Genomic DNA, 20,139 nt, shown 5'->3' on the forward strand with positions numbered 1-20,139 from the left:
TGAGAAGTGCAGGTTCCCAGTATCGAGTCCTCCTTCGATCCTGACTAGGGCCACCTCAGAGATGTTGGGACGCAACATTTCCTCCCAGCGGCAGTAGACAAATGTCTGCTCTGGGCCGCCACCGGTCCCTGCATTGTAGTTCCTCTCCCTCAACATTTTCTTCTTTAGCTTACTTTTGCAGTCCCGGTAGCGGTGCTGTATTGATTTTATATCCCTCCTGACCTCTCCCCCTTCCTCTCTAGTTCCTCTCCCCATTCCTCTCCCACTCCCTATCCCACTCTCCTGCCTCATCTCCTCCCTAACCTGCTGCCTAATAAGCGTCAACATCTCCTCACTGATCTTGAAAGAAAAGAAAGGAGATTACCAATGGCACTACCTAATAACAAATGTAAATATACCCTGTATTCACTCATAACTAATGTGAATTCATGCACATTAATGAAGTTAAGGAAATTGGTGCTATGTAGTGGGAGAATGTATAAACAAACTGCAAGATAGGCTGACTAAGCTTTATCTAGAAAAGACTACATATATATCACTCAGGGGAATGCTAGATTAAATCTTATTCGGGTAACAGAGAAAATCAAGCAAAAATGTACAAAGACCAAAGACAAAACTGTCTGGTAAAACTAGTCTAAATTAAAAATTAACTTTTATTAGAGGCAAAATTAAAAATTGGAAAACACACACTTAAAATCACTCTTAGGAGCCTAGCAATTTTTAGTAGAAAACCTGTAATCCTGGGTATAGCGGATATGTAACACCTCCAATAAATTTAATATGTGGTATTGGAACTAACAGCATACACTCTCATTAAATGTACACCAGTTATAGGATTGTGAAGTGAGGTGAATTGGTGTAACACTGCTGGTGAATTGGTACTTGTATTCACCTATGTGCAGTAATAGTAATATTATGGACTATATGTGGAATCCCTTTGAGATTAGTATTATTGGTGAATATCAGGATAGATATAAATATACAGCTATATTTTAACCTGTTGAGGGGTTAAAGTAGCAACATTTAAACGTAATTGAATTATTAGCACACCTGGAATAGGTTTATGCCTATAGGTTTAGAATGACATATCACTGAGTCATATCCATACCAGTTTATGCAACGTTCATGATATGCACTTTATCACAAAAATAGCATATTATTGCAACACCTTATATACTGAGACAAAAAAAATATATCAGTGTAATCAGAAGTTGCAATTTGTAATAATATTGCTACAAGTGGTCTTGTGTTCTAGATGTTATCATCAATCTATTGTGCCTTGTATCTATTTGGTATGATTCAGGAAAGATGTACTGCTTTAGTAGCTGTCCTCTTTATGTGTAATACAAGTTTGCACAAAGCTTGAGATATTATTGGTACAACATTCATGAGGTTCCACAGAATTCATTCATAAGAGTGACAAGGATGACAGATAATTAGAGCTGATACTTTATTAGTTAATATCTTTAGTGGTCAAATATGCTAAATTTATTGAGGATTCATATTTAAGATAACCAGTATCGGTGTCACTCCACTTTAACACATATTCTATATAGAAAGTTTTATCTTAATTTCTGTGACAAACTGTTGCTTTGAGTGAGTTTCTAGTAACACTTAACTCAATTAGATAGTTCCCTTTTAAAGATAACACTTGCTATAATATCTGTAATCCTGGTGTTAAAAAACTGACCGCTGCTACATAAACTTATCACTTACTCTGTAAGCGTAATCCATATAGCTTACACACAAAATTATATAGCTTTAATTAACTGGTGGTATCGTAGTATTCCAATCTACCAGCTATAACGAGTAAGAGAGAATACGTTAGCTGCGGTTGCAATGGAATACCATGTAAGTGAAATGCTTACCGCTATCAATAAGTGCTGCTTTAAATTAATATGGCTGCTACTATCAGTTCAGTATCAGTGAATCTAGTTTGAGAGCTGCCGTGATACAGGTTAGACCACAAGCTGTTGGAAATCAGCTGAGTGGATTCACGAGCGGCATACCCCTGTTACCTACGACCCAGTATTAAGTATAAATATTGCAGTAAAAGGTAATACATGTGTGGCTATAAGTTAATATGGCTGGTGCTTTTGTTCGGTATCAGTGAGTCTTATATGCTAGCTGCCGTGATACAGGTTAAGCTATAAGCTGTTGGCGATCAGCTGAGTAGATTCACCAGTAGTATACCCCAATTACCCACGACCCAGATTAAGTTTAATTATTGCGGTAAATAGTAAATACAAGATAAAGGTTCCTAAGGCTAACTAAAAATACATGAGCTCCAAGGGCTCATCACCAGTACCCTAGCGTCCCTAGCGTCCCTAACATGTTTCGCCTTTCGGCTTTTTCAAAGAGACTCTTTGAAAAATGACTCTTTTGAAAAGCCGAAAGGCGAAACATGTTAGGGACGCTAGGGACGCTAGGGTACTGGTGATGAGCCCTTGGAGCTCATGTATTTTTAGTTAGCCTTAGGAACCTTTATCTTGTATTTACTATTTACCGCAATAATTAAACTTAATCTGGGTCGTGGGTAATTGGGGTATACTACTGGTGAATCTACTCAGCTGATCGCCAACAGCTTATAGCTTAACCTGTATCACGGCAGCTAGCATATAAGACTCACTGATACCGAACAAAAGCACCAGCCATATTAACTTATAGCCACACATGTATTACCTTTTACTGCAATATTTATACTTAATACTGGGTCGTAGGTAACAGGGGTATGCTGCTCGTGAATCCACTCAGCTGATTTCCAACAGTTTGTGGTCTAACCTGTATCACGGAAGCTCTCAAACTAGATTCACTGATACTGAACTGATAGTAGCAGCCATATTAATTTAAAGCAGCACTTATTGATAGCGGTAAGCATTTCACTTACATGGTATTCCATTGCAACCGCAGCTAACGTATTCTCTCTTACTCGTTATAGCTGGTAGATTGGAATACTACGATACCACCAGTTAATTAAAGCTATATAATTTTGTGTGTAAGCTATATGGATTACGCTTCCAGAGTAAATGATAAGTTTATGTAGCAGCGGTCAGTTTTTTAACACCAGGATTACAGATATTATAGCAAGTGTTATCTTTAAAAGGGAACTATCTAATTGAGTTAAGTGTTACTAGAAACTCACTCAAAGCAACAGTTTGTCACAGAAATTAAGATAAAACTTTCTATATAGAATATGTGTTAAAGTGGAGTGACACCGATACTGGTTATCTTAAATATGAATCCTCAATAAATTTAACATATTTGACCACTAAAGATATTAACTAATAAAGTATCAGCTCTAATTATCTGTCATCCTTGTCACTCTTATGAATGAATTCTGTGGAACCTCATGAATGTTGTACCAATAATATCTCAAGCTTTGTGCAAACTTGTATTACACATAAAGAGGACAGCTACTAAAGCAGTACATCTTTCCTGAATCATGCCAAATAGATACAAGGCACAATAGATCGATGATAACATCTAGAACACAAGACCACTTGTAGCAATATTATTACAAATTGCAACTGCTGAACTGATATATTTTTTTGTCACAGTATATAAGGTGTTGCAATAATATGCTATTTTTGTGATAAAGTGCATATCATGAACGTTGCATAAACTGGTATGGATATGACTCAGTGATATGTCATTCTAAACCTATAGGCATAAACCTATTCCAGGTGTGCTAATAATTCAATTACGTTTAAATTTTGCTACTTTAGCCCCTCAATAGGTTAAAATATAGCTGTATATTTATATCTATCCTGATATTCACCAATAATACTAATCTCAAAGGGATTCCACATATAGTCCCTAATATTACTATTACTGCACATAGGTGAATACAAGTACCAATTCACCAGCAGTGTTACACCAATTCACCTCACTTGACAATCCTATAACTGGTGTACATTTAATGAGAGTGTATGCTGTTAGTTCCAATACCACATATTAAATTTATTGGTGGTGTTACATATCCGCTATACCCAGGATTACAGGTTTTCTACTAAGAATTTCTACGCTCCTAAGAGTGATTTTAAGTGTGTGTTTTCCAATTTTTAATTTTGCCTCTAATAAAAGTTAATTTTTAATTTAGACTAGTTTTACCAGACAGTTTTGTCTTTGGTCTTTGTACATTTTTGCTTGATTTTCTCTGTTACCCGAATAGGATTTAACCTAGCATTCCCCTGAGTGCTATATATGTAGTCTTTTCTAGATAAGGCTTACTCAGCCTATCTTTCATCTCCTCACTGATCTCCTGCCTCGGCTCTCCCCTAGTCCTCCTTCCCACCATACCCTTTCAAAAGGTAAAAGTGCACAAATGAAAGGGGTCAAAATAATTAAATAAAAGTAAAAAGTGCTCAAAGTATGAATGGGATTTATAAAATAGGGTAAGGGGTAGTAATAAACAGACAAACGTATACAAAAAAAGGAGTAAATGAGGGTATGTAAACAATAAGTTGGTGTAAATAAAACAAAATCTAACTATGGGATGGGTATAGGATTAAGGGGAAAGGGGTATGGAGTATATGTGTGTATGTGTATGTAATGTTACTGCTATGTATGTATTGAATGTGTTTGTGTGTTAATGAAAGTAAATGTTTTTAACTATATGTAAGTAATGGTGGGAAAAAGCAGCACTCGCACACTCACCCAGACAAATTCGTACACAAACTCTCTCTCTCACTAACTCTCACTAACTAACTCTCACTAACTAACACTCTCTCACTAACACTCTCTCACTAACACTCTCTCACTAACACTCTCTCACTAACACTCTCTCACTAACACTCTCTCACTAACACTCTCTCACTAACACTCTCTCACTAATTAACTAACTCTCTGTCTCTCACTAAGAGCTAGATTACGAGTTTTGCGTTATGGGTGAAAAAGCTTCATAACGCTGCTTTTTCTCTACCGCTGCTATTACGAGTTTTGCAGGTATAACTGTACCTAAACTGTATTAGGAATGTCTATCTTTAAGTACATAAAATGCACCCAGGTAGACCGAATAAAGTGGCTTCTAAATAGACTGAATATATAGTTATAGGCTGACAAATTATCAAATATTATTCAAAGCAATTACTAGCTAAACGGAGGATAAAACGGCAGTATCAGTTAAATATGAAGCTGTATTATTTACATATAATATGCAGTGCAAATTTATAAAAATTCACATTTAATCTCATAAAATAAAAAATTAAAGCATATAAACAATACAAAAATTCTTATATCATTAGTGATCACAATGTAACATATATAAATTCTAAAAAGTCCTTAGATTCTTGTGAGAAATTTGAGACAGGTCCAAATGTTTCCTGCAGTGAAAAAGAGTGACAAGGGGATCTTGTCAAAAGTATGCCAACGTTTTATACTTTAAGGTGCTCACTTTTACTTACACTATAAAGTTGGGATAGTTGGTTTAGAGCTGTTCCCAGTTGCATGTGTGGTCCGGTCTTTAGCCAGATCTCTGTCCGCTTTTCTTTCCAAATGTTGTTTGGAAGTGTGAACAAACAACGGATCGTCTCAGTGGACACAAATAGCGGTAAACCGCTTCTTTTTCCTTTCCCTGTGAAGCAGAGCTACGGAACTCGCTCAGGGTCAAATGCAGAACTAATAGAGTATCGCGTTTCGGCTGGGAAAGGAAAAAGAAGCGCTTGGTCATTTGTCAGCCTATAACTATATATTCAGTCTATTTAGACAGCACTTTATTTGGTCTACCTGGGTGCATTTTATGTACTTAAAGATAGACATTCCTAATACAGTTTGTGTTTTCTTTCTGGGAGTCCCTTGAGGAGAACTCCCCTATATTGTGGTATTGTATAGTTTTAAGCCTAGCGCCTTGCTTATTCTTACCCTTGTTTCAGGTATAGCTGTACCGCACACTTTTTTGGCCGTCACGCAACGTAACTACCGCAGCTTTCAAAAAGTCCTTTTTCAATGGGACTTCCATAGCGCTGGTATTACGAGTTTGCCTGTCTGGCCAAAAAGTGAGCGGTACAGCCCATAACTACAAGATCCGTACCGTAAACGGAAAGTCAGTAGTTATGGCTTTTATGTTACAAAGCCGTAACATAAAACTCATAACTAAAGTGCTAAAAAGTACACTAACACTCAAACTACCTATTAACCCCTAAACCAAGGCCCTCCCGCATCGCAAACACTAAAATAAAATTATTAACCCCTAATCTGCCGCTCCCGACATCGCTGCCACTATAATAAACATATTAACCCCTAAACCGCCCACATCGCAAACACTAGTTAAATATTATTAACCCCTAATCTGCTGTCCCTAAAATTGCCGCAACCTACATTACTGTTATTAACCCCTAATCTGCTGCCCCCAAAATCGCCACCACTATACTAAAGTTATTAGCCCCTAACCCTAGGTGTAACCCTAACACCCACTAACTTTAATATAATTAAAATAAATCTAAATAAATATTACTATCATTAACTAAATAATTCCTATTTAAAACTAAATACTTACCTATAAAATAAACCCTAAGCTAGCTACAATATAACTAATAGTTACATTGTAGCTAGCTTAGGTTTTATTTTTATTTCACAGGCAAGTTTGTATTTATTTTAACTAGGTAGACTAGTTAGTAAATAGTTATTAACTATTTACTAACTACCTAGCTAAAATAAATACAAATTTACCTGCAAAATAAAACCTAACCTGTCTTACACTAACACCTAACCTTACACTACAATTAAATAAATTACATTAATTAAATACAATTAACTAAATTACAACCCCCCCCCACTAAATTACACAAAATAAGAAAGAAATGATCAAATATTTAAACTAATTACACCTAATCGAATAGCCCTATCAAAATAAAAAAGCCCCCCAAAATAAAAAAAACCCTAGCCTACACTAAACTGCCAATAGCCCTTAAAAGGGCCTTTTGCAGGGAATTGCCCCAAAGAAATCAGCTCTTTTACCTGTAAAAAAAAAATACAACAACCCCCCCAACAGTAAAATCCACCACCCACACAAAACCCCCCCCAAATAAAATCCTATCTAAAAAACCAAAGCTCCCCATTGCCCTGAAAAGGGCATTTGGAAAGGCATTTAGCTCTTTTTCAGCCCAAAACCCTAAGCTAAAAATAAAACCCACCCAATAAACCCTTAAAAAACCTAACACTAACCCCCGAAGATCCACTTACAGTTTTTGAAGATCGGACATCCATCCTAAAAGAAGCCGGGAGAAGTCTTCATCCAAGCGGCAAGAAGTCCTCAAAGAAGTCGGGAGAAGTCTTTATCCAATCGGCAAGAAGTGGTCCTCCAGGCGGGCAGAAGTCTTCATCCAGATGACATCTTCTATCTTCATCCTTCCGATGCGGAGCGGCTCCATCTTCAAGACATCCGGCATGGAGCATCCTCTTCTGACGACGGCTACTGAAGAATGAAGGTTCCTTTAAGAGATGTCATCCAAGATGACGTCCCTTGAATTCCGATTGGCTGATAGAATTCTATCAGCCAATCGGAATTAAAGGTGAAAAAATCCTATTGGCTGAATTCAAGGGACACCATCTTGGATGACGTCCCTTAAAGGAACCTTCATTCTTCAGTACCCATCGTCAGAATAGGATGCTCCATGCCGGATGTCTTGAAGATGGAGCCGCTTTGCGTTGGAAGGATGAAGATAGAAGATGCCGTCCGGATGAAGACTTCTGCCCACCTGAAAGACCACTTCTTGCCGCTTGGATGAAGACTTCTCCCGGCTTCATTAAGGACTTCTTGCCGCTTGGATGAAGACTTCTCCCGGCTTCGTTGAGGATGGATGTCAGGTTTTCAAAAACTGTAAGTGGCTCTTCGGGGGTTAGTGTTAGGTTTTTTTAAGGGTTTATTGGGTGGGTTTTATTTTTAGCTTAGGATTTGGGCTGAAAAAGTGCTAAATGCCCTTTTAAGGGCAATACCCTTTTCAGGGCAATGGGGAGCTTAGGTTTTTTAGATAGGATTTTATTTGGGGGGTTTGGTTGTGTGAGTGGTGTTTATTTGGGGGGGTTTGGTTGTGTGGGTGGTGGGTTTTACTGTTGGGGGGGTGTTTGTATTTTTTTTTTCAGGTAAAAAAGCTGAATTATTTTGGGCAATGCCCCGCAAAAGGCCCTTTTAAGGGCCATTGGCAGTTTAGTTTAGACTAGGGTTTTTTTTTTTTGGGGGGGGGCTTTTTTATTTTGATAGGGCTATTAGATTAGGTGTAATTAGATATTTGATCATTTCTTTTTTATTTTGTGTAATTTAGTGTTTTTTTTTGTAATTTAGTTAATTGTATTTAATTAATGTAATTTATTTAATTGTAGTATAAGGTTAGATGTTAGTGTAACTCAGGTTAGGTTTTATTTTACAGGTAAATTTGTATTTATTTTAGCTAGGTAGCTAGTAAATAGTTAATAGCTATTTACTAACTAGTCTACCTAGTTAAAATAAATACAAACTTGCCTGTGAAATAAAAATAAAACCTAAGCTAACTACAATGTAACTATTAGTTATATTGTAGCTAGCTTAGGGTTTATTTTATAGGTGTTTCGTTTTAAATAGGAATTATTTAGGTATTAATTGTAATTTTTATTTAGATTTATTTTAATTATGTTCATGTTAGTGGGTGTTATGGTTAGGGTTAGACTTAGGGGTAGGGATTAATAACTTTAGTATAGTGGCTGTGACATTGGGGGCGGCAGATTAGGGGTTAATAAGTGTAGGTAGGTGGCGGCGATGTCGGGGGCGGCAGATTAGGGGTGTTTAAACTTGGGGTTTATGTTAGGTGTAAACATAACTTTTCTTTCCCCATAGGAATCAATGGGGCTGCGTTATGGAGCTTTACGCTCCTTTATTGCAGGTTTTAGGCTTTTTTTTAGCCGGCTCTCCCCATTGATGTCTATGGGGAAATCGTGCACGAGCACGTAAAACCAGCTCAAAGCAGCGCTGGTATTTGGGTGCGGTATGGAGCTCAATGAAGCTCAACGCTGCAATATTGCCTGCTAATGCCGGGTTTATGAAATTCTGTTATAGTAGCGCTATAGGGAGGTGAGAAGTGGAAATAACTTGCAAGTTAGTAGCAAGCCGCTCATAACGCAAAACTCATAATCTAGCCGTAACTCTCTGAAACCTCCAATGCCTAGACCTGCACCTATCTCAAAAAAGCAATACAGTCAAGGAAGCCATGTTTAGAGCGTGCTTATATACCCTATGTGAATGGTTAATGATGTGCCGGTTTGCTAAGTAAACGAGATCCAGGTGTGTTTTAGTGATGATTTGTATGTGTGCAATGTGGAGTAGTAGAATTTGCGCATGCTCATATATAGGCCTAGATTTGGAGTTTGGCGGTAGATGGGCTGTTAACGCTCCACGGGCTTTTTTCTGGCCGCAGCATAAAATTAACTCTGGTATCGAGAGTTCAAAAAAATGCTGCGTTAGGCTCCAAAAAAGGAGCGTAGAGCATTTTTACCGCAAATGCAACTCTCAATACCAGAGTTGCTTACGGACGCGGCCAGCCTCAAAAAACGTGCTCGTGCACGATTCTCCCATAGGAAACAATGGGGCTGTTTGAGCTGTAAAAAAACCTAACACCTGCAAAAAAGCAGCGTTCAGCTCCTAACGCAGCCCCATTGTTTCCTATGGGGAAACACTTCCTACGTCTGCACCTAACACTCTAACATGTACCCCGAGTCTAAACACCCCTAACCTTACACTTATTAACCCCTAATCTGCCGCCCCCGCTATCGCTGACCCCTGCATATTATTTTTAACCCCTAATCTTCCGCTCCGTACACCGCCGCAACCTATGTTATCCCTATGTACCCCTAATCTGCTGCCCCTAACACCGCCAACCCCTATATTATATTTATTAACCCCTAATCTGCCCCCCTCAACGTCGCAGACACCTGCCTACACTTATTAACCCCTAATCTGCCGAGCGGACCTGAGCGCTACTATAATAAAGTTATTAACCCCTAATCCGCCTCACTAACCCTATAATAAATAGTATTAACCCCTAATCTGCCCTCCCTAACATCGCCGACACCTAACTTCAATTATTAACCCCTAATCTGACGACCGGAGCTCACCGCTACTATAATAAATGGATTAACCCCTAAAGCTAAGTCTAACCCTAACACTAACACCCCCCTAAGTTAAATATAATTTAAATCTAACGAAATTCATTAACTCTTATTAAATAAATTATTCCTATTTAAAGCTAAATACTTACCTGTAAAATAAACCCTAATATAGCTACAATATAAATTATAATTATATTATAGCTATTTTAGGATTAATATTTATTTTACAGGCAACTTTGTATTTATTTTAACCAGGTACAATAGCTATTAAATAGTTAAGAACTATTTAATAGTTACCTAGTTAAAATAATAACAAAATTACCTGTAAAATAAGTCCTAACCTAAGTTATAATTAAACCTAACACTACCCTATCAATAAATTAATTAAATAAAATACCTACAATTACCTACAATAAAATCTAACACTACACTATCAATAAATAAATTAAATACAATTTCTACAAATAACTACAATTACATAAACTAACTAAAGTACAAAAAATAAAAAAGAACTAAGTTACAAAAAATAAAAAAATATTTACAAACATAAGAAAAATATTACAACAATTTTAAACTAATTACACCTACTCTAAGCCACCCTAATAAAATAACAAAGACCCCCAAAATAAAAAATTCCCTACCCTATTCTAAATTAATAAATGTAAAAGCTCTTTTACCTTACCAGCCCTGAACAGGGCCCTTTGCGGGGCATGCCCCAAGAAAATCAGCTCTTTTGCCTGTAAAAAAAAACATACAATACCCCCCCCCCCCCAACATTACAACCCACCACCCACATACCCCTAATCTAACCCAAACCCCCCTTAAATAAACCTAACACTAAGCCCCTGAAGATCTTCCTACCTTGTCTTCACCATCCAGGTATCACCGATCCGTCCTGGCATCCGGTGCTGAAGAGGTCCAGAAGAGGCTCCAAAGTCTTCCTCCTATCCGGCAAGAAGAGGACATCCGGACCGGCAAACATCTTCTCCAAGCGGCATCTTCGATCTTCTTCCATCCGGTGCGGAGCGGGTCCATCTTGAATCAGCCGACGCGGATCCATCCTCTTCTTTCTGTGTCTCCCGACGAATGACGGTTCCTTTAAGGGACGTCATCCAAGATGGCATCCCTCGAATTCCGATTGGCTGATAGGATTCTATCAGCCAATCGGAATTAAGGTAGGAATATTCTGATTGGCTGATGGAATCAGCCAATCAGAATCAAGTTCAATCCGATTGGCTGATCCAATCAGCCAATCAGATTGAGCTCGCATTCTATTGGCTGATCGGAACAGCCAATAGAATGCGAGCTCAATCTGATTGGCTGATTGGATCAGCCAATCGGATTGAACTTGATTCTGATTGGCTGATTCCATCAGCCAATCAGAATATTCCTACCTTAATTCCGATTGGCTGATAGAATCCTATCAGCCAATCGGAATTCGAGGGATGCCATCTTGGATGACGTCCCTTAAAGGAACCGTCATTCGTCGGGAGACACAGAAAGAAGAGGATGGATCCGCGTCGGCTGATTCAAGATGGACCCGCTCCGCACCGGATGGAAGAAGATCGAAGATGCCGCTTGGAGAAGATGTTTGCCGGTCCGGATGTCCTCTTCTTGCCGGATAGGAGGAAGACTTTGGAGCCTCTTCTGGACCTCTTCAGCACCGGATGCCAGGACGGATCGGTGATACCTGGATGGTGAAGACAAGGTAGGAAGATCTTCAGGGGCTTAGTGTTAGGTTTATTTAAGGGGGGTTTGGGTTAGATTAGGGGTATGTGGGTGGTGGGTTGTAATGTTGGGGGGGGGTATTGTATGTTTTTTTTTACAGGCAAAAGAGCTGATTTTCTTGGGGCATGCCCCGCAAAGGGCCCTGTTCAGGGCTGGTAAGGTAAAAGAGCTTTTACATTTATTAATTTAGAATAGGGTAGGGAATTTTTTATTTTGGGGGTCTTTGTTATTTTATTAGGGGGCTTAGAGTAGGTGTAATTAGTTTAAAATTGTTTTAATATTTTTCTTATGTTTGTAAATATTTTTTTATTTTTTGTAACTTAGTTCTTTTTTATTTTTTGTACTTTAGTTAGTTTATGTAATTGTAGTTATTTGTAGAAATTGTATTTAATTTATTTATTGATAGTGTAGTGTTAGGTTTTATTGTAGGTAATTGTAGGTATTTTATTTAATTAATTTATTGATAGGGTAGTGTTAGGTTTAATTATAACTTAGGTTAGGACTTATTTTACAGGTAATTTTGTTATTATTTTAACTAGGTAACTATTAAATAGTTCTTAACTATTTAATAGCTATTGTACCTGGTTAAAATAAATACAAAGTTGCCTGTAAAATAAATATTAATCCTAAAATAGCTATAATATAATTATAATTTATATTGTAGCTATATTAGGGTTTATTTTACAGGTAAGTATTTAGCTTTAAATAGGAATAATTTATTTAATAAGAGTTAATGAATTTCGTTAGATTTAAATTATATTTAATTTAGGGGGGTGTTAGTGTTAGGGTTAGACTTAGCTTTAGGGGTTAATCCATTTATTATAGTAGCGGTGAGCTCCGGTCGTCAGATTAGGGGTTAATAATTGAAGTTAGGTGTCGGCGATGTTAGGGAGGGCAGATTAGGGGTTAATACTATTTATGATAGGGTTAGTGAGGCGGATTAGGGGTTAATAACTTTATTATAGTAGCGCTCAGGTCCGCTCGGCAGATTAGGGGTTAATAAGTGTAGGCAGGTGTCGGCGACGTTGTGGGGGGCAGGTTAGGGGTTAATAAATATAATACAGGGGTTGGCGGGGTTAGGGGCAGCAGATTAGGGGTACATAAGTATAACGTAGGTGGCGGTCGGCAGATTAGGGGTTAAAAAATTTTAATCGAGTGGCGGCGATGTGGGGGGACCTCGGTTTAGGGGTACATAGGTAGTTTATGGGTGTTAGTGTACTTTAGGGTACAGTAGTTAAGAGCTTTATGAACCGGCGTTAGCCCAGAAAGCTCTTAACTCCTGCTATTTTCCGGCGGCTGGAGTTTTGTCGTTAGAGCTCTAACGCTCACTTCAGAAACGACTCTAAATACCGGCGTTAGAAAGATCCCATTGAAAAGATAGGATACGCAATTGACGTAAGGGGATCTGCAGTATGGAAAAGTCGCGGCTGAAAAGTGAGCGTTAGACCCTATTTTGAGTGACTCCAAATACCGGCGGTAGCCTAAAACCAGCGTTAGGAGCCTCTAACGCTGGTTTTCACGGCTACCGCCGAACTCTAAATCTAGGCCATAGTTTCTAAATGCACATATGTTTTTCTGGAATGTGTATAATGCGATGATGTCATAGTGATCATTTTGCATAACATTCTCCTAATTTAGTATCTCAAAATCCAAGTGATGATTTCTGTTCGTATCATATTTAAGTGTTGTAAATCTTTTTTTTTAATAATGTTTCCTAATCGCCAATGCTAATGTTTTGTTTGTGTATCAGTGTGAAATTTATTTTTGTTAAATTTTTCTTGTTGTTTTGTTCCGTGATGCAGAACTAAACGTATTTTCTGAATTCCCGTTTATTGTAAATGTTCTGTAGTATTTGTTGTTAACGATTGTGAATGTTGAATGTGGATGTGCTATGTTGTGTGAGCGATTGTTGGTTGTACATTTGAGCTGATTCTTTTTACTATCCATTATGTTGTATGTGTAATATGACAGAGCAGTGTGTAGTTCTCGCGATATTGAGTGTTAGATGAAAAATCTGTATATTCTTCAGTTTGCATTGATCTCTTTGGGAGAATCCATTACGCGTCCGTGATTACACTAGGGAAATAAACGCAGTACTCGTGTTACCACGATGCGTAACGAGGTTGTTTTCAGACTAGTAATACCTACATTATGAAGGGTGCGCAATGAAAATAACGCATGCGCTATTTCCGAACAGCCATTATGCAAAACTCGTAATCTAGGTGAAAGTGTTGATACTTCTGTCTGTATAACACAGGAATTTGCTGTTAAGGCTTCAAATTATTAAATTGACACAACTAAAGTTTTCATACAAACTTCTAATTTGTTTGTGTTCTTTTGTGGTTTCAGAAAAGAGCAGTACGCTTCTACCATTTCTTTGGGTTCTAGGTTGAGACTTCTGTTTCATAAGACTATTTTTTTGAGGCAGGTTTGCCTCCACTTTAGCTGATTACTGCTCATTCTGTTAGATCGATTGCCATTTCTTGGCCTTTTAGGAATGAGGCTTCAGTTATTCACCTTTGCAAGGCAGCTATTTTTTCTTAAATTCCCCCATTTTGGTGTTTTTGCTTCTTCTGACATGGCCTTTGGTAGGAAAGTCCTTCAGGTAGTTGTTTCAGGATGATTGTTTGCCTGTTGTTTATTTTTCATTGCATGGTTTTTGCCCTTTTTTGGGGTTTTATTGGGATTGTGGATTTAGTTTTTTCAGTGAAAATAGATGTTTCTCAAATCCCACCCCTTATGTTTTATTACTCGTGGACACCACTGCTTTGTTATTAGTTGTCCGGAGTAATGAATTGTAGACTCTCACCACCTGTATGAAATAAAAATAAAATTGTATACTTACCTGATAAATTCATTTCTTTAATGGTGGTGAGAGTCCACAAGACTCCATCCCGTGTTTTTCTGGTGTTATTTTTTTCTTACACACATCTTTTTTCCCTGCTCCTATTTGTATGCTTTTGATTCTTTTCCTACCTCCTTGGCTTGGCTATGCATGAGTTGCCAGTGAGGTGAAAGGGATTTTATAGAGTTCCTGGGCTTTGGGAATCTCTGCCTTCTCCTAACGGCAGTGAAGCGTAATTCCCAGGAGTAATGGATCTAATTGATCAGGTAACCATAATTTATGTTTTTCCTGCACTTTTATGACCCTTTAAGCTTTTTTAATAATTAAATCTCGTTGAAAACCTAATACCATTTGTGAAAGAATATATGTAAAGTAAAGTTAAAGGGACACTGAACCCAAAAAAATGTATTTCATGATTCAGATAGAGCATGCAATTTTAAGAAACTTTCAAATTTATTCCTATAATCAAATGTTCTTCATTATCTTGATATCCTTATTTGAAAAGCAAGAATGTAATTTTCGATGCAGGACCATTTTTGGTGAACAAACTGGGTTGTTCTTGCTGATTGGTGGATAAATTCACCCACCAATAAACAAGTGATGTTCAAGGTTGGAACCAAAAATTGTCTGGCTCCTTAGCTAAGATGCCTTCTTTTTCAAATAAAGATAGCAAGAGAACGATTTTTTTTTTGATAATAGGCATAAATTAGAAAGTTGCTTAAAATGTAATGCTCTATCTGAATCGCAAAAGAAAAAATTTGGGTTCAGTGTCCCTTTAAATACAATTTTGATTAAAATGTGGGTATTTTTAATGTATTTTTGTAAATATCTTGAACACTTTGTAGTTGTATTTAAAAAATATATACTAAAAAGTCCAGTTAATATTTAGTATAGAGTTATCTAAGAATATCACATTTCTGGTTTGTTTTAAAGATTTGACTTACCAAAAGTAAACAAAACATCCCATGCTTCCAAGAATCGACGCCAGTAGGGTAAGATATCCATGGTCCACTTAGGAAGTTTCTCAAGCTTCACTGAGTTTTCATGCATGATCCCAATTGATTTTATGAACTTTTGTGTTTCAGCTGGAATATCTTTCTGCAGACAGCCAAGTCGAGTCTCAAACAAGACAGTGCAGATACCTGGGTAAAGAGATTGTAAAATAAGCTTCTTGCTTTTCTTTTCTAGAACATCAGAGATGAAGCCCATTTACGGCATTGATTTACTAAAATTGTAATTTAATTCATAACCCATTATACTCTAAATGCTAGATTCCGAGTAGTGTACAAGTGATATGGGGATTTATCGTGGGTGTTTGCACGTGCTCAAGCCCAATTGAATTTAACACGGGTCAGGATAGCGCAACTTCAGGGCTCTGGTTAACTGTTATGCTTGAATAAAAAGTTTCACAAAACATATCAAATATACATTTAAAAGTACGGTTACACTCATAATAATACCATCTAATAAAACTTATTAAAAAATAAATGACATTCAAAAGTTATAAAGGCTATATATAAAGATATGAGGTCTCAAATGTTAGAAGAAAAAAAGGATTGCAAAAAACTTTAACCTCTTAACGACGCATGTCGTACAGGGCACATCACATACAAACTGGTCTTTAAAAGACCAGCGACATACCCTGTACGACATTAGGTCGCTTCCAGCTGCTTTCAAGGTATTGCTGTGATGCCTCGATATTGAGGCATCACTGCAATACCTTTTTTCCAAGACCGATGCAGAGAGAGCCACTCTGTGGCCCTCTCTGCACCGGTAGCGATGGAGCCAATCGTTGGTGGGTGGGAGCAGCTGCGGGGAGGCGGCCCATCGCTACCCGGCATACGGATCCTGAATGTGCAATGTGCACGCCGGGTACCGGGAGCGTGCAGGGGTCCTGCATGTGCGCGCAACAACCACTGCCACCAATGAATGGGAGAGTGGGAGAGAGGGAGGGGGGGAAATAATGATCAAAAGGATCTGGGAGGGGGAGAGGGAGGGGGTATTGAGGGGGGGCAGCTACACTACAGAAAAAATAAAATTACATAAAAAAATTTAAAAAAAAAAACTGTTTTGGGAGGCAAATTAGGTACTGGCAGACAGCTGCCAGTACCCAAGATGGCAGCAAATAGGTAGTGGGCGAGGGTTATAGAGCTGTTTGGGGGGGATCAGAGAGGTTGGGGGCTAAGGGGGGGGTCCATCACAGCTAAACAGATATTTAAAAAAAAAATTAATACAAAAAAAAAAGCCTTTTATTTTAGTACTGGCAGACTTTCTGCCAGTACTTTAGATGGCGGGGACAATTGTGGGGTGGGGGAGGGAAGAGAGATGTTTGGGAGGGATCAGGGGATGGGATGTGTCAGGTGGGAGGCTGATCTCTACACTAAAGCTAAAATTAACCCTTCAAGCTCCCTACAAGCTACCTAATTAACCCCGTCACTGCTGGGCATAATACAAGTGCGCAGCGGCATTTAGCAGCCTTCTATTTACCAAAAAGTAATGCCACAGCCATATATGTCTGCTATTTCTGAACAAAGGGGATCCCAGAGAAGCATTTACAACCATTTGTGCCATAATTGCACAAGCTGTTTGTAAATAATTTCAGTAAGAAACCCAAAGTTAGTGAAAAAGTGAACTTTTTTTTTTTATTTGATCGAATTTGGCGGTGAAATGGTGGCATGAAATATATCAAAATGGGCCTAGATCAATAATTTGGGTTGTCTACTACACTACCCTAAAGCTAAAATTAACCCTACAAGCTCCCTACAAGCTACCTAATTAACCCCTTCACTGCTGGGCATTATACACGTGTGGTGTGCAGCTGCATTCAGCGGCCTTCTAATTACCAAAAAGTAATGCCACAGCCATATATGTCTGCTATTTCTGAACAAAGTGGATTCCAGAGAAGCATTTAAAACCATTTGTGCCATAATTGCACAAGTTGTTTGTAAATAATTTCAGTGAGAAACCCAAAGTTTGTGAAACAGTTTGTGAAAAAAGTGAACGTTTTTTTTTATTTGATCGCATTTGGCGGTGAAATGGTGACATGAAATAGACCAAAATGGGCCTAGATCAATACTTTGGGTTGTCTACTAAAACAAAATATATACATGTCAAGGAATATTCAGGGATTTCTGAAAGATATCAGTGTCCCAATGTAACTATAGCTAATTTTGAAAAAAAAAAGGTTTGGAAATAGCAACGTGCTACTTGTATTTATTGCCCTATAACTTGATTAAAAAGCAAAGAACATGTAAACATTGGATATTTCTAAACTCAGGACAAAATTTTGAAACTATTTAGCATGGGTGTTTTTTGGTGGTTGTAGATGTGTAACAGATTTCGGGGGTCAAATTTAGAAAAAGTGTTTTTTTCCTTAATTTTTTCCTCATATTTTATAAACATTTTTATGGTAAATGATAAAATATGATGAAAATAATGGTATCTTTAGAAAGTCCATTTAATGGCGAGAAAAACGGTATAGAATATGTGTGGCTACAGTAAATGAGTAAGAGGAAAATTAAGGCTAAACACAAACAAAGCAGAAATGTAAAAATAGCCCTGGTCCTTAAGGGAAAGAAACTGGAAAATGGCCTTGTCCTTAAGGGGTTAACATAGATATATATATATATATATATATATATATATATATATATATATATATATATATACACATATATTTATATATAAAGCAGCAAAGAGGAAGTCACTCACAGGGTCTTGCAAAAAGATAAAGTATTTATTTTGACGTTTCGGGTGTTACCCCTTTCTCAAAAAACAGCACAGTGTGAAACAGTATACTCACCCCCCTTAAATACCCCTGCACAGCAAACAATCAGTGTGGTAAACACCCTGGCACCTGGAAGTAAAACCACGTCACATGACACAAGGTCAAGCCCCGTTGGCATAGCAACCAGACACTCAATAGTGTAAACCAAGTGAAAGTTAAAACATAGTGAAAGTTAAAAACATAGGCAAAACAGATTGTTAGGAGCAATATTTAAATACAAAGATGGGTTTAAACAAAAATGTTAACAACCAAACAAGCAGTAGTATATTATCATGCAGGGTGACCGTAATCCCACAGCATAAATACACATAGCCATATACAGCCTCAACCATATCATATCTTAAAGTACAGGTAATGAACTACCGGACAATTTGCGGAGCCCAGGTATAGAACTACCGATAGCTGTCTTCTTAAGTCCCCCCTGTCATTTCATGCAGGTAGAAGTAGCGAGGCATAGAGGCAAAACACACAAGCCTGGTTGAACCTGCAGTGATAGTCGTTATCACACACTCCATGCCACGGCACATAACCAATGCAGATACCCAAGGGAAGGTATCAGACAACTTAGCAAAGCAAAAAATAGGACAACTTAAACAAAGAACACTTCAAAGAACATAGTACACTTCAAAAAACATAACTAAAGAGAATACCCAAGAGAACGTAAACACATAGTTAGAGGCAGTCCCTTATATGGTGTACCTTACTTGATTACATAATGTCCGATAGAACCAAAGACAGGAACAGTCTTGAAAATAGAGAGGTGGTTCATTACAGAGTCTTGTCCCTATAAACAGCAGTGCCAGTTAATGTGGACATTGAGTCCCCGGGGGGTCATTGTCCCAAGATTGAAAATCCATATTGACTTTCTTTGTAAGAGAATTTTAGCCCTGTCACCCCCCCTACTTAGTGGGGGGATGTGGTCGATAATGATGTATTTAAGGTCGGTTACCTTGTGTCCTGCTTCCACGAAATGCCGTGCCACCGGCTGATCTGATGTACCTTTATCCAATGCTGCACGAATCGCGGATCAGTGGTTGGCCATTCTGGTCCTTAAGTCATCCACCGTTTTTCCTACATAAAACATCCCGCACACACAATGCAGGAGGTATACAATGAATGTTGTGGTACAGGTGACCCTGTGTCTGATTTTAAACTTTCTGGTGGAATACGGATGGATGAAGAAGCTACCTGTAGAGAGACCTCCACAGGTGGTGCAACCCAGGCACCTAAAACAACCTTTCTTAGTTTTAAGCCAGGTGTCATTGCTGTAACAGTTCCTGGGGTCAGTTTTTATTAGCTGATCCCTCAGTAAGGTAGCTTTGCGGTACCAAATTCTGGGTGGGGGCATGCATTTGAAAGTTAAGTCTTTATCAGATGATAAGAGTCCCCAGTTTTGCTTAAGGGTATCAGCAATCCTTTCTTTATTCTTTGTATAGGTGGTGGTAAACGTGAGTCTATCCTCAGGTGTGGTAGCATTAGTACCAGCTAGCAGGTCCTTTTGCGCTGTATCCGATACTGCCATTATACGGTTTGAGAGATTGTTGTGGTTGTATCCCCTCCGTCTGAATTTAGTCATCATGTCAACCAGTTGTGCTTCTTTCAGCTCCTCACTGGTATTATTCCTAGCTACCCTCTTGAATTGGGAGTGCATTCTTAAGGCTGGGTGGATGGCAACTGGTTGCATGAAGGACGGAATTCTTGTCCG

General features: G+C 38.1%; 1 protein-coding gene across 3 annotated transcripts in view; it reads right to left on the bottom strand.

Moving 5' to 3' along the window:
* The window catches only part of LOC128645279 (sterol 26-hydroxylase, mitochondrial), a 199,369-nt gene that overhangs the window by 91,488 nt on the left and 87,742 nt on the right, over positions 1-20,139 (bottom strand). For all 3 annotated transcript variants that reach the window (XM_053698138.1, XM_053698140.1, XM_053698137.1), the window contains exon 4: positions 15,592-15,789. In XM_053698138.1, coding sequence (XP_053554113.1) covers positions 15,592-15,789 — 198 coding nt within the window. The remainder of the gene's footprint in view (positions 1-15,591; positions 15,790-20,139) is intronic.

The sequence above is a fragment of the Bombina bombina genome, chromosome 1 (assembly GCF_027579735.1).
Source record: "Bombina bombina isolate aBomBom1 chromosome 1, aBomBom1.pri, whole genome shotgun sequence".
Taxonomy (NCBI): domain Eukaryota; kingdom Metazoa; phylum Chordata; class Amphibia; order Anura; family Bombinatoridae; genus Bombina; species Bombina bombina.